This window comes from Molothrus aeneus, chromosome 23, assembly GCF_037042795.1.
Source record: "Molothrus aeneus isolate 106 chromosome 23, BPBGC_Maene_1.0, whole genome shotgun sequence".
Lineage (NCBI taxonomy): Eukaryota > Metazoa > Chordata > Aves > Passeriformes > Icteridae > Molothrus > Molothrus aeneus.
The window spans coordinates 4,422,578-4,446,353 of record NC_089668.1 but is presented as its reverse complement, the minus strand read 5'-3'; the positions used below and the strand labels follow the sequence as shown (position 1 = coordinate 4,446,353).

Below are 23,776 nucleotides of genomic sequence, written 5' to 3'. Positions count from 1 at the left end.
AGGAGACACTTTTCCCCCAGCAAGTAGGGAATTACTCTGGCCCGTTTATGAACGAAGGAGCAGAGACCAGCTATCCCTCTGCTCTCTCTTTCTGCATTAAGGAGAATCCCAGCAGTGACTGCTGGATGCCTCAGCCAGTTACCAGACCTTGGACCTGTGGCTTCTGGAGAATATCAGGTGCCCTTGCAGCTCTCCCAGAGCAGAGTGTGTGGTGCAGGGTATGTGGCTGCTCTCTGCCTGCCAGGGCAATGAGGTGCCCTCACCTTTATGTCCTGCTTGCCCTGGTGCTGGCACAATGCTGGATGTCTGTGTGTGAAATGCCTGTTGGCATTTTGAGAGGCTCAGCCTGCAAGTGAAAATATTCCATCATAAATTCATCAAGGCTTTCAAGTGGGCAGTTTTCAGTGGCAGAGCTGCCCAGTGTCATAGCACCATCTTGGCAGCTTATTTTGGAGTCTCCCCATTGTCCATGGACTGTTAATTTTGAGGTTAAAGTCCCCACAGCTACAAGCATGCTCTCACAAAGGCAGCATGTTCCTGTTTGTAAATGTTATTTTATTTATTTTTTTGTTACCTGAGGGTATTTTCAGCAATAAATTGAACACAAAGACAACTGTTAGGATCTTCTGTCCTCCTTGAGCAAATCATATTTAAGAGTGATTTATAAGACATTTTTAAGTTCCTGAATACTTCCTTTCATTTGACTTCACACTTGCCAGTGAACAAAAAAGCTGCAGGTTGGGAGCTCAGAGAGGAAAGAAAAGCTGGTTGTTATAAGGGATCACAATTAGTATTTGTGGTACAGCAAACACTGACAGGGGACAGAGTTACCAACTGTTTGTGTTGGGCGGCCTTGAAGGATGTGGAGATTACTCAGGGTGTGCTGGTGAGGCAGCCAGCCTTCACCTTCCTGTGCAAGTGCCTGTGAGACTCTGTGCCCGTGGTCCACCCAGTTCACATGACTGGGGAGAAATCAGCCAGGCCTTGGCTGCCCTGCCTGTGAGTCAGGGCCTGCTCTGCGTGGGTACCTGGCTGCTGGAAGCCGTCCTGCTGCAGCCTCGTGCCCTGGCTTGCCTGCCTGCTCCTGTCCTGGCTGCTTGCTGCCTTCAGCTGCTGCTCCTGCAGGGTGATCAAGCGGCTCTGGAAGGGCCCCTGAGCTGGTGGTGGCACCTTGGTTTGGAAAGAGCCCCCGGTGTCTTGCTCCAGAGCGTGTGGATTTCACGAATTGGTTTGCCTCGAGCTGGAAGTGATGCTGCTGCTGTAACCCAAGCTGGGCAGCCTTTATGCCAGAGGCATTTCTAATGGCTGGCAGGTTCCTCCTGGGCTTTTCATGACAGCACTGTTAACCCTGCTGTTCCCCAGGCTGCTCAGCTGAGGTGTGCTGCTGGTATCTCCCACCTCTCTGACAAATGTTTGTCCAAAAGCTGCAGAGTGGCACAGCTGCAGTGAGCTCCAGCACGTGCTTGAGCTGCTGCAGTGCTGCCCTGCCAGCGTGCCACATGCCAGGCACTGCAGCTCCCCTAACACACAGCCTCTCACTGGGAATTCAAGTCTAACCCCTGGTTTGCTCCAGGAGCAGCAGCAGTGGCACCTGTAACCTGAATCAGATTCCCTGGCTGCCTCAGGGGCCCTTCCATGGGTCTGAATTGCTACTAATGGCAGACTTTGTTCAGCCCTTTGCATTTCAGCAGAGCACAGGGCAGGCCAGGCTGCTGAGCATGCCTGCAGAGGTGCTGCTGTCCATCTGTCCCAGGGCAGGGGCCTGAACACCTGCCAGCAATTTCATCTCCTGCATCTGCACTGAGCAGGGCAAGATGTGGATTTGCATGGGGCCAGGGCAAACTTCTCACAGGCAAATCAAGGGGAGCAGTGTGCCCTAAAGAGGGATCCCCTCAGCAAGAGCAGCTCTGCAGAGACTTGGGGTAAAACTTCTGCTGATTTGGGAGATTTCTGATGATCATGTTTCTTTCTAGCTCTAGGGCTGTTCTGTTCAATGGGTGGATAGCAATGCTAATGATTTATAAAGTTGACCTACAAAACAGAAGTTAAAACTGAGCTTATCCCTGAATATTGAATTTTATCAGAGTAATTAATCTTAGATGTCTGCTTAGAATTTTTGAGTTACAGGGCTGTTAGTAAAGATTAATGGAAAATTAAATTTTAGACACTTACTGAAATATGAATGATCATTTTTATTTCAGGTCACATTTTATTTCCTTGTGCTGCCATGTCATCAGTCTGAGGGTCTGTGCAGTGCCTGCTGGACCTGCTTAGAACAAAATCCTGGGTGCACAGAGCAGGAGGAAGTGCAGGGCAAGGTGTGCAGAGAGGGCAGGGCACCTTTCCTGAGATGCAGTTAAAGTTAACAGTCTAAGCTGTTCCCAAAAGATCTTCCCTGCTGAGGAGTGGGGACAATCCTGATCACATCACTGCTGCCTTATGTTTGTACAGTTCTTGGCATGGCTTGGCCTGGATCTTCCCAGACAAGGTCTGTCATGTTTGCAGGCAAAGCAGGTTTAAAAGGGCAGGGGTTGGCACAAAGGACAGACCTAAGCCGGGTTTATCTTGTGGTACAGGTGAACCCTAATGCTCTTCTTGGTTACTGATGACAGTGCAGTCTCCCAGAGGCCATTCATCTCCTGGCCTTACAAACTGGGATCAGCTGGGTGATTCTCTGACAGTGCTGCAGACTCTTTTTGTCTGGAGTGCCTGAATATTTTTGTATTGAATGCACAGCTCTAGCACACTACATTTTGGGTACACAGGTAGCACACACAGGCTGGTTGCCTGCCTGTCCTTTCATTTTGGTTCAAGGCAGAAAATGGATGGACTGGGAGCTGCAGCAGTCCAGGAGAGGCAGTGGCTATGGCAGCTCCCCAAGCTGTTCCTGTGGCAGCTGTAAGAGAGATGAAAACCTTTCCTTTTAGCACTTACAAACTTCATTGAATGAGTTCTTCCAGGGAGAAAGTCACAAGAGTAGCCAGTTGTCTGTGCTGTAGAGTTCATGAGCTTGTTTTTTTGGGAAGACCTTTGGTTAATCCCAGTTTTCTGCAGGGTTTGTAGGGATCTACATGGAAACCTCTGAGTGCCTGAGCCAATCTTTTAGGCAGGAAAGCTCACAGCAATCAGAGGAGTGTTCCTGCAGAGCTGACTCAGATGTCCTTCTACTCTGTTAGGAGAATGGAATGTGCCCTGTGTCAGACAGGATGCAGAGAAACACACAAGACTCCATCATTTTAATGCCACCAGGGATTTCTGTAGCCATGTGGCTCTTGGGTATAGTATTAGGAAGAATGTGAAGGTTAGAGCTGCCTCTGCCTAATCAGCAGAATGATTCAAAGATGGTTATGAATACTTGAAGTTAATCTCATTAAGTGTATTGGACCAGGCAGGCCTTTCCCAGCTCTGTAGGTGCTACTGGATGAAGAACTGTGTGTGCTTTTGGGTGTGTAGCCAGTTTGCAGTGTGGCACTTGTCAGATGTGCAGTGTCAGTCCTGTTTCACCTGAACAAGTGCTTGTGACAGGACAATAAAGGAGCTCAAGGAGATAATAAAAGCTCTGGTGGATGAGAACAATGGCTGGAAATGGACACCTGGGAAGGAGGGAGAGCAACAGGGGACGTGTGCAGCCATGCACATCAAAGGATTTTTCCAACCTGCAAGTTTTGTCTCAGGTGGTCTTGCTGAACTAGGAGTGGGTCCCTGTAGGAATGACCTTGAGGGATTTTTCTTCCATCAATGTGTCTAATTGCTGCTTTATGAACCCATGAGGGCTTCCAGCTTCCATAACATGGTGCAGCAAGAAGTTCCCCAGTGTACCACCAGCTACAGTGCCCTGAAGTAGGGCACTGAACAGAGTGAGCCCAAACAGAGACAAGCAGAAGGTACCAGGAGGGAACAAGGGAGTGCAAACAGCAGCAGGAACTGGGATTGATGGTACTGGCCCAGTTTTCAGCACAAGCATTCCAGGGGAGAGTGGAGGAAGTAGCATTGTGCTTGAAAGGTAAGATTTATAGTGGCCAGATGAAGAGGATAAAAGAGCAAGTTCAAGAGTCAAGTGACAATGTGGAAGAGAAGTCTGAGAAGAGCTTTTACTCTAAAAATGCTAAATATCTGGGAATAATGGAAGTTTGAGAAGCACAAAAGATGCAGTGGTGCAGGAGAAAAGCAAAGGAACAGAGGAGAAGGCACTGTAGGTGCAGCAGAAGTGCCTGTCTCCTCAGCTGTACCCATAGCCCAAACCAGATGATGGGGAGGAACATGAAAATAATGAAGATGTGTTTCCCTATTGTCTGCTTCCAGGGATGTCCTGAGTCACAGAACTTTGGGTTCTTCACATTCAATAATCTTTGGCATATCATTTCACTCATTTTTCTAATAATTTTCTGGGTCTTGCTTGCTCTGAATCTCCCCATAATCTCTTCAGTTACCCTGGGCCTTTCATCCAGCCCATGGGTGGCTCAGCTACCTTCATGCTAGCACATATTTCAGGGCTGAAGTGATGGTGAGAGCCATGGTCCCTGAAGTGCTTTCAGAGCTTAGTTTGATGGAGATGGGAGGGAGGGATGGAGGGTGAAGGAGGTGGGAGACTTCTGTGTCCAGTAATTATTACAAAAGCACCACTGAGCTGGGGCTGCTTTTCCCATGCCATCTGCAGGATGCTGCCAAGTTTGTGACTGGCTGAAGAGATGCCTGCATAGTGTTTGTGAAATCAAATGTGACAGTAAAATCTGCTTCTGAGGACAGTACAAGTGGCAGCATGGGAAGAAATAAAACATCTTTCTCAGCTTTGATTCCAGTGCAGGATGGCACATGGGAGTAGCATGCTCAGGGGCTTTGGAAGCACCAATCCATTTCTGAGCAAGAGCTCCAGAGCATGGCAAACACCTTCCTTGCCTTGCAGCTGCCAGGACAAGGGTGCCACTAGCAGCCCTCTCTTTGGCACTTGTGAAATTCTGGATTGATGAAAGGAGGATGCTGCAGCTGGTCAGCAAATGCTCAGACCTGCTCTCAGTGAGCCCTTGCAGTGTGAATCAAGCAGTGATTCCAAGGAGGAGCTGGAGGAGAGTGGCTTTGGAGAGGAAAGCAAAATCTCTGCTGTGCATGGTAAAGCACAACTGCTCAAACCCCAGTGCTACTCAGAGCATCTGCTGTGAGCAGCCCTGTTTGGCTTTATGCTCTGCTGCTTTGCTTTGGCCCTGCCAGCTCCAGATAGGGACATTTCTTTTATATTGCAAGGGGAAGAGCAATGCTGAGGGGTTCACTGGGTGATTACAGTGTGTTGTATTTAGGGTCAGTGTGACTCAGTGATGTGCCAGATCCTCTCTGGCATCTGCAGAGCCTGCTGCAGTGTCTCACATTGCTGTGGGTGCTCTTTGGTGTCGTAATTTGAGTTTCCTTGAAGATTGTGGTCATTGTGGTTATTTTTTGACTGCTGTCTCATCATTTCACATCTCTAGTCTCATATTTCAATATAATCAATCCACTTCCAGATTGCTGAGTTTTTTTCTGACTTTAAGAATTTCCTCTCCCACGAGATGCAGCCATTTCTGAGACAACTCATCCCTCAAAATACATGCATCCCCAAAAGTCACTTAGCCTTTGTGTTAGTGGGGCCAGGGAGCCCCTGTCCCCTTCCCCTGTGAGCAGATGCATCACCTGCCTCCTCAGCTGTCCCAGGAGCTTGTTAGGTGCCTGCAGGTGGCATGCAGGGCTGATGTCACACAGGGCACTTTGGCTCTTGTTCAGTCTGTCTTGTTTTAGACCCTTTTTCTTTTCTGGAGCGTTTTTCTCCTGTTCTCATGACGGTGTCATTGTGTCAAGTCAAGAACCAGGTGCTGGGAAGAACTCACAAAAGGCAAAATCCTATTAAGAAAAACTTTCCTCTTTCTCTTTTTAACTGATTGAAGGCTCTGGCTGCAGTATTGCCATTTGCTGCAATTTGAGACACCTATGTCCTTTTTCTGTATAGATGGTAGAGAAATTGTACTTTACAAATGAAGAATGACATGCTGGGCTCCTCCCAGCCCATTTCACCCTGGGCCAAGGAAGAGAAGTCCCAGTGATGCTCTCACCATGTTGAGCTGTGATACAAGCATGATTCATAGCAGCATTGCTGTCTGTGAGCATGACATGTTCACACTCCCTTCCATGCAAATGCAACACCAGAAACCTTTTAATTAAAACTGCAGGTGTATGTGCACATGGGGCAGAATCCAGCCAACACATCTAACCTCACCTCAGGTGGAAAAGTATGAATTAGAACAGTTTCATCAGCTTCTCCCTGAGCTGCTTGGCCACTGGGGACTGCTCAGGCTTTGCTGATGTGCACCCACAGAGCTGTCCTCATGCCTGAAGTGACTTTCAGCCACCTAATGGAATTTGAATTCATAGTTCTGGAAGCATTGCCTAAGGTTCCCTTTCCTCAGATGTGTCCTAACACTCCTGGCATTGTGTTCAATGCAAAAATACAGTTTGCAGGGATATTCTGAGTAATAGTTTAGCAGAAAATAGAACAGGGGGGGTCTAAGTTCACCCCAGCACTTGGGGAAGTGGAGGGAGTAGTACCAGGTATCTGCTGCACCCATAGGGGGCATGGACAATAGCTCTGCTCTGCTCCTCACCTTCATCTGGGCCACCTGTCAGCCAAGGAATGCCAACCTCAGCCTGTGTGATTGCACAGCACAGAGGATCCCAAGGACTCACACTCCAGTGAGGCAAATTGCTTTTCTATTCTCTGATTATAGCTGGGCAATTCAAGAGCAAACAAATCACAAATCAATTAGTAAAAAGAGATTGCAGACTGAGGCATTAATAATTCTCATTCATCTGCAGGATTGGGCAAACCCAAATGTATCATGTGTGGGTGCTGTGACACAGCAGCAGTGCCAGCACTGGCAGCTCAGGCTCACACAACCACAGTGGGGGATCTTGCATTATCAGTATAAAAGTGCAAGCAAGAAGATTGAAAAACCCCAAAGATTAAATGCACAATGTGCTTGTGAGAGATGTCAGTGTCTCCTGGTGCTCAGCAGACGTGTGGCAGCTGGCTGCATTTCTGTCTTGGCATTACAGAGGGCACAGCAGGAGCCTGTTCCAACAGTTATTGTCCCAGATGAGTGTTTTGGGGACATCCTGAAATCAGGAGCAGTGGGTGCCTGTGGGACTCATCCCAACAACCAGATCAGAGCAAGGAACAGGATGTGTAGGGTGAGATGATTCTTACATCTGGACAGGAACAGCACTGTGGGCCAAAGGAACTCTGGCGGAGGTGATGTGAGTAGGTCTCAGGTAGCAGTCATTTAATTGTTGTTCCTGAAATAGGTGATTCTTGTCTCCCAATTCATAAAGTGTTTAGCCAACACAAATGTTTGTAGCTGGAGGTTTTTTCCCTCTGTTCACAGCTGTGAACTGACTGTATGTGTTTTGTGCAGGCAACAGAAAGTTATTCCAGGGTAAGTTAAATCCAAGGATTCTGCTAAAGAAACAGTTTCATAAATAGTAGATAATGAGCAAAAGTGAGCGTGCAGGAAAAAATCAAATTTAAGAACATGAAGGGTAATTGAGAGTTATGACTCTAAAAAATATCTTGAGCCCTGAATTCTCACAGCTGTTTAACAGGATGGTGTAGCCAAAACCAGGCAGAGTCAGAAGAGCCCTCAAAGGCAGCCTGCCTTAAACTGTGGGAGCAGGCAATTGATAATGCTGAATATGAATGTAGTTAGGAGATATGCACACTTGTTGAGAAGATCAGAAACCCAATGATAAATCTGTGGGGGAAAGTAGAATCAGAATGAGTCATTTAAAGAGTGAGTCCTGGTAAATCACTGCAGTGTTTGGTATTGCAGCACTGCTTTGAATTGGTTAAAATGTGTGAAATTGGGGTTTGACTCCATGTGCTCTAGTAAAGAACCTTTTAGATCAGACACAATGTTTTTTCCCTGTACTGGCCACATATTTTGCCTTGATATTTTATTTGAGTAACAGGTAGTTGAAGGCTCCCCAGGCTTCTACATGTCTCATTTGAAGAATGTTCTTTCAGAACTCAAATCCAAAGGGATGCTATTGTGCCTCTTGGCTTAATGCAGGACTGCCCTTGTTGCTGAGGCAAAATCAGCTCTTTAAGTATTTAAAGAGTCACAAAGCACACCTGATTGCTTTTCTGAGCTCTTCAAAAACCATCCTAGCTTTCAGTTCATGTTCTTGATGCATGGCCCTGGGGACAGAGTGGCATCATTGCTGGGGGTACAGCTGCCATCCAGATACCTGGGCTCCCTTTGCTGTCAGTGGGAGAAGAGCTCTCCTCCTGTGGAAAGTCCTGTTTCCCTGGCAGGGTCAGGTGAAGAAGGCTGAGCATCTTTGTCTCTTTGAATCTAGAAGACTTTAGAGCTGAGCAAAGTGAGATGCATCAGTCTTGGGCGTGTAAATATACAGTCCAATACCACATACAAAATAATATCATCCCTATGGTTGTAGGAGTATTTCTGTTCAGCATTTCCTCTGCTACAGCCAAGAGGAGCTGTCCTGAGCTGCAGGAGTACATCAGCTGCTCTGTGACCATTGGGCTTTTCATGTGTCCAGGAATACAGCCTGCCAGAGTCTTTAATCTGATTTTATTGCTGACTGAATAATATTCTGTTAAACTGAACTCCCCCTTACTACATTTGCCACTGCCGCAGTTTACTTGCTGTTCATGAAAGTTATCATCTTCTTTTCTTCCTGTGGTTTTTTTGTTTTGGTTGGGGTTTTTATTTGTTTAGTTTTGGGTGGGATTTTTTGTTGTTGTTTGTGGGTTTTTGTTTGTGTATGGATTTTCAATTGTTTGGGGTGGGATTTTTCTTGTTTGGTTGGTTTTTGGGGCTTTGTTTTGGTTTTTTGTTGGTTTGGATATTTGATGGGGTTTTTTTCCCAAAATTGTAAGATAAAGGTAGGCTGAGAAAAATATAAGTCCATACATCCATATCAGATTGTTCAGTACATTTACAAGCTTTATCAGATTTATTTAACAGCTCCTGTTTAAATATCCACCAACAATATGAATTAGCATTAGTAATAGTCCCAGTGTTTGAATCCTGTACCATTTGCTCTGACACTTTAATATCATTGACAGACTGGGGAAGAACAGTCACAAACAGCCAGAGCCATTTAGGTTGGAAGTCCCCTTGAGTTCTCTGGTCCAAGCCCTAACTCAAATCACGACTTCAAAGCAGTCACTACCTATGATAATATTTTATATTGGCCAATTCCCCTCAATCTTATCCATGTGCACTTTGTGATACTGATTTGGTCTGGTTTTGTCTCCCAGCACTGAGGTTACTTCAGGCTATGGCAGGAAGTTAAAGGGCCTCCAGCTAGGAGACTTCTTGTAGATCCTTTTGTTTGTAGATCTTATTGTTTGTAGAAGATGTTGCTTTACATCTCCTTCTCCTTATTAAACTAATTAGATTGAGCCTCTTTCCTCTCTGGCAGTAAATCATGTCAGCTGGGGAGGTTCTGGGGCGTTCCAGAGCCATCTCTGGTACAGCTCTGAATCCCTCTGTGATGTCCCCCAGGCTGTGAGGACCCTGTGTGCAGTGTTAGAGCAGTGCCACATCCAGCAGCAGCCCCCAGCCCTGTGCATTTCTGCCTTTGTGGTGCTCTGGCTGGCTGGGGAGGAGGCTGCTCTCACCTGCAGCCCAGCTGCTGCTGGGTTAACCATTAACTCCCAGCTCCTGGCCTGGCAGGGACAGGCTTTTGTTTTCAGACTGGAGTCTGCTCGCTGTGGCCTTTCCTGTGCTGGTCCAGTGCCATTGCTGGGGTTCTGCTGGGGGCTGAGCAGCCTTTCCTGCCTGCAGGCAGCTGCAGTGGCCTCAGTGGTGTGGGGACAGCATGAGGGAAGCTGGTGCAGGAGCAGGACATGGCCATGGTGGTAAGGGAGGGGACAGGCACGTGGCCAAGCTGTGCTCAGGACACCAAGGTTCCTCTCCTGATGCTGCTTGCAGTGCTCCCTTCAGGGGCTGAAGAGCCTGAACCCAACCGTGTGGGATGGTGATTGTCCCACGAACCCCCCAGTGGTCCTGCAGGAGATGGGTCCCATGGTGGGTGCAGCCTGGGCCCCCTGCCTGCCTGGAGATGATCACCTCCAGCCCAAGGCTGTGGGTCAGGGGCTGCTGCCTCCCTTCCTGGCACTGCCTCCTCCCCACATCCTGCTCATCACTGCTTGACACTATGCCATAGGAAACTCCTGCGTGTTTCCTCTGCAGAGAGGTCCACAAAAATTCTGGAGGTCAAGTCCTGTTCCAAGACAGATTGCCTGAGCAAGGCTGCAGATCAGAGCTGCAGTCATCCTGCCTGCACTCAGGTTTGCAGTAGCCCTCTCGTGCTCTGGGCCGTGCTTCAGGCCCAAACAGTGCTAATGCTGAGTGCCAGAGGAGGATTTCAGATCCTCCAGGGGCCCTTTCCTGCTCCTCCCTCAAAGCACAGGGGGGTTGTTTAAAAAGCACCCTGCCAGCTCTGGGAATAGTTCACACTGAGTGTGTCAGTGTGCTGATGTGTTCCAATCGCTGCTCATGTCAGCAGCAGCAAGGAGAGGCACAAGCAACTGCTCATCTCCTGGGTGGGTGAGTGGGTGGCAGCCAAGGGCCACCACAGCTTTGGAGATGGGAGGGAGAAACTTGAAACTCCACTGGTAGAGTGTCCTTGGGATGTGACTACAGCCCAGGTGAAGATTTCTGCTGAGCAGCCTGAGATGCTGGAGAAACACTGGCAGTGTCAAATGGCAGCATCTCCCAGTCCCCTCCATCTGCCAGCTAGCACAGGGGGCCTGCCCCATCCTCAGTTATGGCTGGGGTTTGCCTTTTTCTGATTCTGTTCGTGGCTCCTGAATCTTCATCACCAAGGTGTCTTCAGGAGAGAGGTGCAGTGCTGGGAAGAGAGATGTCTGCTGCATGGGCATGTCTGTGCACAGGGACCTGGATCCTGTGTGAGTGTGACCCTCTACAGCCTGGGGCCTCACACATGAGCAGCTGCCCTGGCTGTGGAGCCCTGGCTGAGGCTCCACTGGTGGTGCACAAACCACCTGGGCAGACCAGCAGAGGAGAACACTTCCTGCCCTTAGCCATGGGGAACAGGCTGGTTTTGGAAACCCTGTATAACCAAAGTAAATGGACTGTGGCTCTTCTCTGCAATTTCATTTCATTTTGAGTAATTTAGTACTCAGAAATGTGTTTAATTAAAAAGTTATTTATATAAGCATTGAGAGCCTAACTTAAACTATGAATATATTTCTATTCTGAGCTCTTATATTGATTTTGTGCATTTTTTCTTTCAGGGTGAGATTGCCTCCACTCCAAGGAACAATAACAATACTGGAAGTACACAAGGTGTATACCATTCACCCAGCCTAAGAAAAGCTTTGTTCTAAAAGGAATAAAAGAATCATGGCAGAATGTACAGGGTACAAGGAAACCTCAAATCGGCACCTACGTTTCAAACTGCAGAGCCTCAGTCGCCGCCTCGATGAACTGGAGGAAGCAACTAAAAATCTGCAGAAAGCAGAGGATGAACTGCTTGACCTCCAGGACAAAGTTATCCAGGCAGAAGGCAGCAACTCCAGCATGCTGGCTGACATTGAAGCCCTGAGGAAAAGAGTGCTGAAGATTGAAGGCAAGGATGAAGAAATTAGGAAGGCTGAAGAGCTTTGCAGATTAATGAAAGAAAAGCTTGAAGAGGAGGAGAGCCTCACTCGAGATCTGAAGTCAGAAATTGAACTCCTTCAGAAGAGAATGGCAGAGCTGGAGAAGCTGGAGGAGGCCTTCAGCAGGAGCAAGAACGACTGTACACAGCTGTGTCTTAGCCTCAATGAAGAAAAGAACTTGACCAAAAAGATATCTACAGAATTAGAAATACTTAGAGTGAAAGTGAAAGAACTGGAATCATCTGAGGACAGGCTGGATAAAACTGAGCAGACCTTAACAGCTGAGCTAGAAAAGCTGAAATCCTTAGCCCTGAGCTTTATCACGGAAAGAAAACATTTTAACGAAAGAGAAAAGCAAAATGAAAAAATAATCCAGGAGCTAACGCAGAAACTAGAACAAAACAATAAACTAAATAGGGCAGATCAAACTAGAAATGCATCCAACTTGCTAGAAAGGTCATCCAACAACCTCCTGGACAGAAATGATATGAGAATTGAAGATGACTTGACTTCTGCACTGCCTTCTAAGGAGACCAGGAGGAAGGGAAGTGTGGATTACCTGAAACACGTAGAAAATGAAACCAGGAATAAATCAGAAAACCAAAAGAATAAAAACCAGGAAGACAACAAAGTGAAAGATCTCACTCAAGAAATTGAGAAACTTAAAATTCAGATCAAACATTTTGAATCTTTAGAAGAAGAACTTAAAAAAGTGAGAGCCAAAAATAATGATCTGGAAGACAGTTACTTGAGTGAGCAGAATAAAAACAAACTCTTAACAGGTCAGCTAGAAGAAATAAAAATGCAAATAAAGAAACAGAAAGAGCTGGAGAATGGAGAAGTTGAAAATGAAGATACAAGCTTTTCTAGCAGGGGAAAGCATGACAGACCCAAATACAGAGGTGTCATGACTGATTTGGCAGCTGCTAAGCACAAGCCAAGGGAGCTCTCACCACAGCAGCGCCGGGAAAGAGCACGGAACAGAGACTTCTCCCTCAGCAATGACAGCTACAGTGCCAGGAGGGTGCCCAGTCCAAGCCTAATGAACAGAAAAGCAGGGAAAGCTTCTGCTGCATCTGCCCTTTCAGACACTGCTGTCACAGATACAAGAAGACTGGAAGAGAAATCTTTAGTTTCCACTGTTTGTTCTGGTCAGAAGGAAAGCTGCATCGTGCAGAACGAGGGGAAGAGGTGCAAAGAGCAGCCGTCTGTCCTCAGCAGGTATCCTCCTGCTGCACAGGAGCAGAAGGCTTGGAAAGCACCTTCCAAAGCTGTTGGTGACACAGGCCTGAGATCCAAGGCTGAAAAGCCATCCCAGGTGTTCCGTGGGAGCTGCCAAAACGGTGCTGACACTCGGGATGAAAAGTCAGGCAAAGGAGAATCGACGGGTTCTGTGTCTGAGAAGCTGAAGGCAAGTCAGGCTGAGGTCAGTGAGTGCCTGGGGGACACACAGCTCACCAGGGGTAACCACAGCTCTTCCAATGGCACAGCCTCAGCTTACAGGTACCACGTGTCCTCCAGCGTGTCAGCCTCAGACTCTGCTGCCTCTAAAGTGGAAGCAGCGAGCACTTTTGCTGCATCCCACAGACAGCCCTCAGAGGGGAGGGCTAAAAGGGCAGTGATCTCCCAGGAAAGAGAAGCTGCAGACACATCACTTGAGAGTGGGAAGCTTTCGATGCTGACAAAGCGTTCCCATCGCTCCAGGAGTCAGGAGGACCTTCTGCAGCTTCTCACTGGTCTTGATAAAGAAGGCACGGAGCAATCTTCAAGTTCAGCTGCAGATCATGTAAATATGGGTTTAAAAACTGATTCCAAAACCATACAGAGTAACCAGGAAAAAATTAATTCAGATGAAGAATCAGGGAGAGGCAAAAAACCAACCACTCAGTCAGATTTTGAGACAAGAAAGAAAGTCAGTTCCAAGCAGTTCTCCAATTCTAGGGGAGTTTTTAGAGCTTCACTTTTTGAAAATGACAAAAAAACTGTGAATGATGAAGACTCTACCAAGTGCATAAAACCATTAGATGCCAGCACTGGAGAATTGAAATCCAGAAGATCCTTCAGCCCTAGAGAAGCTCTGAGATCAAAAGCCATCATTAAACCTGCAATTGTTGAGAAGGATATGAAGGCAATCATGGGAGGGACTGTTTCAGAGGCAGAGTCAGAAAAACAGAAGTCTACTTTTAAAATGGTAACAAATAAAATGACAAGCAGCATCACAATCTTTCCTTCTGAGCCAACAGCTCCAAGGACCTCTGCAGATACAGCAGCAAAGGAAAGGCACGTTACCACCAGCAACATCAGAGTTGCTTCAAATGAGCCTTCACCATCAATAACAAACAATGTCCCTTCACCCTTTGAGGTGTCAGTTAATAGAAGTACTCTGAAGTCATCTGAGACAGACAGGAGTGGAGAGGCAGTGCTGAGAAGTAAAGCTGAAACAGTGGTCTCGAGAAGCAGCATTATGCTAAAGACTTCTGAACTCACAGAGAGGAACAGTGAGGCACCTTTGGAGACAATCAGCTGGAAGAGCCACGGCTCGTCAGACGCAGGCTCATCCGAACCCAAGCACGTCACCGTCAGAAGTTCCTGGAGAACAAGACAAGGCCTGCATTCCCTGGAGGACTCTCAAACCAAAGTGGAGAAAAGTGCAACTTTCAGTGCCACAAACTTGTGTAGATCCTCAGTGGACCTTTTAGAAGGGGAAGGGAGTAGTTCAAAGCCAGACTTCCTGGAGCAGACTTCCTCAAGGACAAGTGCCACAGCAAATTCTTGGAGTGCCCCTGAGCTGGGGTCCCGAAGGACCAAAAGTAACTTAAGTGCATCTGAGCTGCTGCCACGCAGGAGCTGTGCCAGTGACCCTGCAGCAGCTGCTGCCTGGCAGCGCACCACGCCCCCTGTGAGTACCCTGTCTTCAACACCCTTCCTGCTGATGAGGTTTTCCAAGTTGCCTGTTCCTTGTAGGCTGCATGATTTGAAATTTTACAGCTTATTTCCTAAGTGCTGCCTCTCCCCAGCTCCTGCTGTCTTCCTTCAGTGAATTCACAATTCACAGCACCCACAGCTTTCTCATGTGTGAATTACCAGATTTAGCCTTCTTGAGATGAGATCCATCTGCTTGGGTCTTGTAATGCCATATGAGTAACCACATAGTAGCATCAGAGAAGGTATAGTCACAGCTTAAGTAGGACGTGGCATGCTTTTCAGAGTGACTTTATGTAGCACTTTAAATTGGGAGTAGAAATGAAAAAATGATGGAAATGAGCAGATTTGAGTGGGGTTGTGCCTGAGGCAGAGTTGTAGCTCTAATGGCAGCTGTAGGGATGGATAGAGCTCCACGGTTTCCTCACATGAAGCCAGGCTCTGCTCTGGAAATGCTTCCTGGGCACCCCCATAACAGGTGGATGCTGGTTGGTGACACAAGGCTGCTCCCTCCTTGCTCTGTGTCAGTGTTGCACCTGACAAGGAGCAGGAGCCACAAGCACAGCTGTGCTCTTTCCCTGTTCCTCTGACTGTCCCAGTGAGGGGAGTCCCTCCGAGCAGTGGCACCTGCAGACACAGCTGGGATGGGCTTGCCCCTGGAGCTGAGGCTCTGGCAGATTTCAGCTGAACTCACTGGCAGCACGGGCCCTTCTGGCCATTAAAGCCCACACTGGTTTGGCTGCAGCTCCTGCCTTGCTCTTCATTCAGCACTTTTCTGAGCAGCTCCTGCTGCTGCCAGTCTGCAGGAGGAAGCAAGCTGGATAATCTGACAGGGCTGGTGGCAGAGGAGATGGGTTTGAATGACTTTGGCATTGACAAAGATGAACTGGTGGAGGTAGGCAAGGAGTTTTACATTTTCAAATCTCTTCCACTTCTCTGGCTATGGGAAGCACAGAAGAATTTACACATAGCTTTGCAGAGAGTCTTTGGCCTGGTGTTAGAAAGTACAGGGTGGCCTTCCAGCTACATTTGGAAACTGAGAATACATTGTCTCCCTGGCCAGGGTGGGTCACAGGGAATCTGTTCTGCTTATCATGAATCCAAGCAGAGCTGATAGAATTGAGGTTGTTCTTCTGCAGAACAGCAATTCATGTGCTTGGGAAATGGGAGATCCATTCCTTGGGTGCCCTTTATCCCAGGAGTTTCAACTCACTGAGTTCATTTACAACTGAGTTCATGTGTGGCTGGTTGCAGAGCCCTAAGCAGTGGGCACTCAAGGATTTCTTTTCAGTTTTCCCCCTGGCAGCCCACCCAGGGCTGAGTGTAGCTCTGCAGGTGCTCTCCAGGCTGCTGTCAGATAAATTTGCCAGCTGTGCTGTGTACTTCACAGCAGCTGAGGTGTACCTGACAGAGCAACCTGGTCTCTGCCTGCTCAAGCCAAGTATATCCAGGATGAGCTGGGTTCCAGCCTTCCTGTGTCAGGAGAGCAACCACGTGGTTGGTTCACACAGAACTGAGCTCAGGATCTCTCTCTGTGTCAGACTCTGCAATAAAATCACCCTTGGCACCACACAGTCACAAACCTCTTGGTCACGGATTGTGTACTCTTAGTTTGTAAATGAGGAGTGTGAAGTTAACCTGAAAGACTGCAGATACTCAATTGGACTAGATACAGCAAATTGTATGCAACTTAAAATGTTGCATGTGCCCTTGGAAAAAAGCCCTTTGAGGGGTATCTTCAGGTTTGTCATATGCCTCCTGTCACAGCAGCTTTTTTCTGCTGGGATTTGTGTTTCAGTTCAAGATGTGGCTTTTTCTCTGGCAGAAGGCTGGATCCTGAGCTGTCCTATGAGGTATCACTGTCACCTCTTTCCAGCTCCACTATCCACAGTCTGACATTGCCTTGAGAATCTTACGTGGGAAACATGAGATCTGTGCTGTTTGTGCCAAAATCTGCCTTCCTCTCTTCCATTGCAACCTTCCCTCTGTGTATTGCTGATTTGGGCAAATGTCTCTTATGCAGCTACAGGAGGTATTGACTCTTTGGAGCCCCAGGGAGCAGGAGGTGCTGATGGATGAGTGGGTGCTGCAGCCTGGGGAGCAGCTCCCTCTGCTGCTGGCAGCTCCCTCTGCTGCTGGCAGCCAACCTCCTCCAGCTCCCTGAGGACCTGAGGCAATGCAGGACCTGGAGCAGCCACTGAGTTTGGGCTTCATGTTTCACAGAGTGGAGTCTGTATTCCTCTGGTGTGATGTTTGATGAAAATTAGTGCAAATGTGCTGGAGGCAGGGAGCAGATGAGCAGCAGCAATGTCAGATGAATGCATGGTTTTCTTATGCCTCTGACATTAATCACTGGAGCTGGGCTGTCTGCTGCATAAATTGGCAAAATTCTAAAAGTAGGCTTGTCTTCAAGGGAAGCCATCATCACTTCCCTGATGGTAGAAGTGCATCTGCTGGAAGAGTCTCCCAGGCAGTGTCCAGGGATGTTTCTGACCCTTCTCTCCCCTGCTTTGGGACTAATGCACAGGGCATCTCTAGTGGGTTGACCCTGGCTGGGTGCCAGGCTCTCACCAAAGCCCCTCTCCATCACTCCCCTCCATAACTGGACAGGAGAGAGAAAACAGAATGAACCTTTCCAGGGACCTCAGTAATTTTGTCAAATGGATCTGTGCTGTTTTGTGACCATGCACCCCTAACTTGGGTTAAAATTACTGGTTCTTGAGAAAAGATCTTTATGAAATAGCACATAAATAAGGCCATGGCAGAGCTGGCCTGGTGGTTTAAGTCCCTCCTTGCTAAAAGGACTCAAACCCACACCTTACACTGCAAACCTGGCACTAGGACCCCAGTGCTGTTCCAGTTCCTTCACAGACCCTGGATCCCAATCCTTTTTATTTTCCTTTGCACAGGATGAAAGCAAGGATTTTGTGTCCAGTTCCAGAAGGAAGCAGTATGGCTCTTCTGAGTACCTCCTCCAGGCTGACACTCTGGGCAAAAGGACAACCAAGGTGGAGCTGCAGGACCCTGAATCCAACTCCCCTGCACCAGCAGGGCTCCAAGGAGAGGAGCAGGTATGTGAGGAAAGGGAGTTACAGGGCAAGAAGCCAATATCTGAACTGACCTCCCAGACAACTTGGAGTTGTCCAAGAAGTCTCCACTCTTGTGGGAGAAATCAAGTCTGAAGTTAGCACTTGCCAGGGGGGGAGTGGCTGATGTATTTTGTGTTAGAAACTTGTTTCAGCAAGCTTTATGGCTAAGAATATTCTCAGATAGCCAAGTGGTACTGCATCTAGTCATCCTTGTACATGAATCAATCAGGGATGGAAAAAACCTTTGGAGAGACAAAGGCAGAGTCCCTGCTTCAGCTGGCAGCTCTACTACTGCAGCTTTACTACAGCTTTACTGCTGGAGTGTTTGCTGCTCTGCCACCCAAAGGACTGTGGTCCTGGTGGGATTTGGGATGGTTGCCAAGGGCAACAGCAATCTTGCAATGGCCCAGAGCAGCTGTGGGCAGTGTGGGAGCTGGGTTTGTCTCTTGCAGGGCACTGCCCACGCTGGCCGGACATCGCGGAGATGAGCTGCGCTCCCTTCTCAGTGACCATGTGAAGCAAGAGGCAGGACAGTACCAAGCTCACAGGCACCACCACCTGTTTGTAACCTCTCCAGAGGCTTCAACCAGCCTGGAACCAGTTTTGTAACGTGATTTGAAAGGTACAAGAGCTTTACCAGTGAATTCTTTTTCTTCATTGCTGAAGAGGCAGCTGCAGAGACTTTGCTCAGGGGACTCCCACTTCTCATCTCTGTACCTGCAATCTTAATCTTCCCTGTAGGATGATAGGTCTGTCTCCATATGGAAAGTCTGACTACCTAAGCCTCTCTGAACAATGGTACTCCTTGCACAAGAGAGAACTTTTTGTTCACTTGCATTCACACAAGATCCCAGCAGTGTCCCTGTGATTGCACCCACCAGCCCATGTCCACCACAACTGAAGGCTTTCAGTTCATATGGAGAGTTTGCATTTTCCTAACACACCCTTGCTGGCTGGGGCAGTGGTCACCTCAGCACCTGTGTTTCCAGCACCCTTAGTCTCCAGGCAAGAGGAGACTGTTCCCCACTGGTTACTTAACAAATTGAGAGGGAAGGAGAGCAGAAAATGTTGTTTAGAAGGAGTTGGTTCCCTATCACTGTCAGTCTCTGCAACAAGCTTTGCATGATCATCACCAGTTGAGATCTACACCAAGAAGTCATCCAGTGAGCCAGAGCAACACAGCAGGGACACCTCCTCCTCCTCCTGGGACCAGGGTCCATTTATCTGAGCTTTGTGTGTTACACTCTGCAGGCAACAGCTCTGTGGCTTGTGCAAGGCACTTGAGCCCTATGAGAAAAAGAAACAGGTGCTTTCCCTCACAGACAAGCAGAATGTCCTTGTTCCTTCCCAAACAGGGTGGAGACAGCTGGATTGGACCCTGAGCTGATCTGTGGGAGCTTTGGTCTGTGCCTCAACCCCTGTCTGCCATGCCTGGGACCCAGGTATGGTCAGAGACTGCTCAAACACAGAGCTGTGTGTCCCCATCAGTGCAGCTGCTGTCACTGTGGGGCACACAGGTCCCCACAGCCCCAGGAGCTGCTCAGGTCACCAGCAGCATTGTCCTGAGCCAGGTGATTGCCCCTGGCTCTCACAGCAGGGCTCTGACAGTCCTTCCTTCCTTCCTTCCTTCCTTCCTTCCTTCCTTCCTTCCTTCCTTCCTTCCTTCCTTCCTTCCTTCCTTCCTTCCTTCCTTCCTTCCTTCCTTCCTTCCTTCCTTCCTTCCTTCCTTCCTTCCTTCCTTCCTTCCTTCCTTCCTTCCTTCCTCCCTTCCTCCCTTCCTCCCTTCCTCCCTTCCTCCCTTCCTCCCTTCCTCCCTTCCTCCCTTCCTCCCTTCCTCCCTTCCTCCCTTCCCTTCCCTTCCATCCCCTCCACAAACACCTCTGGCACCCCAGTGCTGCCTGTCCCTCCCTGCAGCAGGACAAGGAGAATGCTCCAGACAGAAAAGGTCCTTGAGCTGTTTCAGAGGTGCTGTGGGAAGAGCTGCACCCCAATTGCTTCCCTGTCTGAGCTGCACCCCACACTTGTGCCCATCTCCCAGCTGTGCAGGAGCAGGTACCAGATTGCCTGTATGCAGCTCCCTGTGCTGCAGCTCCTCCCTGGCCTGGGAAATGCACACCTCAATTCTGAGAAGAAAATTAATCAAAAAAAAAAAAAAAAGGAAAAAAAAACCCAATAGAGCTGGTTGCAAAATATCTATGAAAGCATTTATATAAAAGGGATGTGTTTTAGTGACATGATTATTTTTTTTATAAAGATTGTTTGGAGGAAGGGAAAAATTATTTTTGGAAAAAAATGTTTCTTTTTGGAATTTTAAAGATGTTTTCCCAAGTGTATATTTTTAACCCTTCATTTTATTCTTTTACATATCATGACATATATGTCAACTTGCATAACAAGACAAAAAGATGTTTTTAAATTAGTACTGAGTGGCAGCTCTAATAATCTTTAAATTATATTAAAATAAATTGTATCAACTGCTCTCTCTTACCATTGACATGGTAGTGCTAGTAGAATGAGATAATGGGAAAAAATTTAAACTCAAACTCCAAACTAAAACTGAAAGAAAGTGAAAATCTGAAGCTAAATTCAGACTTCTTCTTGCCTCCCCCTGCCCCGTTTATCAGGAAGGACTGGAAATCCTTATGGATTGTGCAATCTGAAAGCAGTGGCTGGAACAGTCCTGTGCAATGGCTGTGTCCTTCCTGAGCCCCCTGCTCTGCTCAGCACCCAGAACCAGCTGGATTGCTGAGCAGCAGCTCCCCCACCTGTGTGTGCCCACCACAGGCTGCTGCCTCTGACTCTGCCCCTTCTTCTCCTGTGCCCTCCAAACTGAACCTGCTCCCTCAGCTGCCCAAATGCCTCACTCTGCACCTGCTTGCTTACCCTGGGAGCAGCTGGGAGGCACCTTGGTGTGTCCCTGACACATCTTGGTGTGTCCCTGACACATCTTGGTGTGTCCCTGCCTCTTCAGATGTCACAGGGATTCCCTCTCTGCTGCTGAGCAGCTCTCCACCTGTCAGCCAGCCACAGAGGCTGTGGGAGAGCCACTGCTGGGCACTGCTGTTGTGTCTCCAGCACCTGCAGGGTGTGGGGCTCCCCCTGCCCTCCCTGAGCCCTGCAGGGTGTGGGGCTCCCCCTGCTCTCAGAGCCCTGCAGGGTGTGGGGCTCCCCCTGCCCCCCAGAGCCCTGCAGGGTGTGGGGCTCCCCCTGCCCTCTCAGAGCCCTGCAGGGTGTGGGGCTCCCCCTGCCCTCAGAGCCCTGCAGGGTGTGGGGCTCCCCCTGCCCTCAGAGCCCTGCAGGGTGTGGGGCTCTCCCTGCCCTCCCTGAGCCCTGCAGGGTGTGGGGCTCCCATTGCCCTCAGAGCCCTGCAGGGTGTGGGGCTCCCCCTGCCCTGGGTCACTGCTGGACAGCACAGACAGACAGGAGGACAAGGATCGCTCTGGGCAGTGACTGAAGCCTTCCCTCACAGTCCCAGCCCCATCCTGCTGCAGGACACAGCTCCACACTCTACAGGACGTCCCTGCACATCCAGCAGCTTCCTCCTCCTCCTCCTCACCTTGTTGGCGTGGACGTGGCTCAGCACGGTGCTCCCAAAGAGCCTCCCAAGGGAAGTGGTTTCAGCTGTGGTGAGGAAATCTCTGCATCCCTGTGAGTCAACATGTGGGGTGAAATCAGCTTCCCTGAGCCTACCCACAGAACACTGGCTCACCCATCAGCTTCTCAAGCCCACTGCTCACCCCAAGAACACAGCCCCGTGTCTGAAGTGCAAGGGAAGAACCACCAGCAGCAGTGGCTGTTGGGTTTTCTCCTTCTGCCAGCCAGGACCAGGCTTTGCCCAGGCAATGGGAGAGCTTTACCCTGCTGCTCAGCTGGCTTAGCCCCAGCTACTGCCCCAGCAACACAGCGCTGCTGGCACTGTCTTCAGGTGCTCCTCACGGATGATGTCTCTCCTTTCTCCAGCTGCCTCAGTTATTTGTTCAATATTTTACAGCAGATACCTTGAACTCCTGCTCTAGACTCAGTTTCACTGCTTGTAAATACTGGACACAGATGTCACTTGGTAACTGCACACTGGTTGTTTTTACCACAGCTGAGATTAAATCTGAAAAAGAAAACCCTACCTAGTATGGAAAGGGGCCATGCCCTCTAGTCAATGAGTGCAATAGGAGCTGATTGTATTATTAATCTTATAGCAATGACTTCAGGAAACACAATGTGTTTACTCGAATTGCACACTTTTTTTGAACAGCTGTAAAATAGAGTATATGTGTAAATATTGCCATCACAAGAAGTATTTGTAATTTTAGCATATAAAGATAACCGGCTTTCCAGTAGGCTTGATGATGCACAAGGCCACGCATCGAGCCCTCGGGTGATTCCAAAGTTGTAAATGTATTTGCTGTACAGAGGAAGTGTCAGTGCTTGCTGCTCCCGAGGAACCTCAGCTGCTGGTCCCTTTGGAGAGCCAGTGCTTTCCCCAGAAGGGCTGGCTCCAGTCTGAGGGCCCAGCAGCTCACTGCTTCGTGAACGGCTTCCTCCATGTCTGGGCCACCTGTGCAGCCTGCAGAGCTGCCTGTCCAGCTCCTGAGGGTCTGGGGTGACAGCCTGGCCCCTGCTGCTGTGCAGGGCAGCCTCTGGCCAGGCCCCCAGCAAGGGAAAAGGGCAGGAAGCACAGGGCAGAGCCACGTGCCTTGCTGCTGCAAGAGACACTCGACACGAGCAATCTCCCAGCTGCAGGCTGAAGCAATAGTCACACTGGTGTCATCTCTAACCTAGCAGACCTCATCTCTGCCACCCTTGCACACGGCTGAAGCAATCAGGACACTGCTCCAGGCCAGCCCAGGCTGAGCTGTGAACAGAACACAAAGCCATTGTCAGCAGCTGCCTCCCATGGTCAGAACCCAGGGCCCGCAGGATCCCCCTGGGCTGCCCCACGTGCAGTGCCGGCTCCTGCTTTGGGGAAGCAGCACTCCAGGCTGCATGGAATGTATTTTTAAGAGAATAAATCTATTTTTTTGTATTTGTGAACATATATTTGGGTGGGGCAGCTTAGTTAGAAGACAAATAATGCAAGCAATCTTTTCATAATCACAGGTTCATCCAAGTAAGCAGATTTTCCAGGGTTGCAGTATTGCCTTTTCCCCTAAAATTACTTTGTGTCCAACAGAACTATGAGCAGTGTTCCACCCTTAGAACTTGCCCTGTCTCAGCATGCTGAGTAGAGGAAAGCCAGCACTTTCCTCCCCAGGCTGCCCATGCAGTGGATACAGATGGTGCTCACCTCCTTGCAGCGACACAGTGCTCTTAGTCTGCATGCCAAATGTAAACACACTCTTATCTGCATGTCTCTCCTGACTCAAACACTGTCAGTGCTACAGTATATAACCAATAAACACTCTTCTCTTTTTACAAGGTGTGATGTGGTGTTTACAGCAGTGCCCGTTGCTGGGGGAGGCACTGAGGCAGCAGAGTGGATGGTGTGTGTCTGTCTGTGTGTGCTGCAGCTGAGCACCTTGCACTTCTTTTTGTGCCTTGGTTGAGGCAGATCTCGGATGCCCATTCCAGGATGCATTTGAGGCAGGGATGGTGCAGAGACAGCACAGCAAGCTGTACACAGCCATTCTCCCCTGAGGCTCCTGAGCTGGACATGGCACTGCTGGGAATGGCCTGTGCTACTCAGGGGTCCCAGGAGCAGTGGGTGTTTGCCACGAGCCTGGTGGCACAGAGAGCAGGTGCACAAAGAGTTTCTCCAGATCTGCTGCAGGTTAAGGCAGGGGTCACAGCCAGACTGTCACTGTACCAGGAGTCAGACCTGTGCCAGAGCTCTCCAGGCAGAAAGATACAACAACAAAGGCATTACACCAATGTCCCTACATCAGACAGCAGCCCTGAAGCAGGGATTTCCAGGCTGGGGATGTCCTATTGTTCCTCTCATCCCAGCTAGCACTGCCTGTTCTCCTGGTCCCTGTTAAGGTTAAAGGACAAGCACTGGAATTCCACTTACATGCCCTGGGATGGTCATTTCCATCTCCTTTGGGATTGTTTAACACACCAGGAGCCATTCAGTGGTTCCATGTACTGCACCAGGCTG

At 48.9% G+C, this 23,776-nt stretch overlaps 1 protein-coding gene across 1 annotated transcript in view; it reads left to right on the top strand.

Annotated features, from left to right (window-relative positions):
* Positions 1 to 23,097, top strand: part of LUZP1 (leucine zipper protein 1) — a 32,291-nt gene extending 9,194 nt beyond the window's left edge. Inside the window, exons 2-4 of the mRNA XM_066564969.1 lie at positions 11,309 to 14,573; positions 17,506 to 17,667; positions 18,138 to 23,097. Coding sequence (XP_066421066.1) covers positions 11,418 to 14,573; positions 17,506 to 17,667; positions 18,138 to 18,173 — 3,354 coding nt within the window. The 5' untranslated portion in view covers positions 11,309 to 11,417 and the 3' untranslated portion in view covers positions 18,174 to 23,097. The remainder of the gene's footprint in view (positions 1 to 11,308; positions 14,574 to 17,505; positions 17,668 to 18,137) is intronic.
* Positions 23,098 to 23,776: the final 679 nt, after the last annotated feature.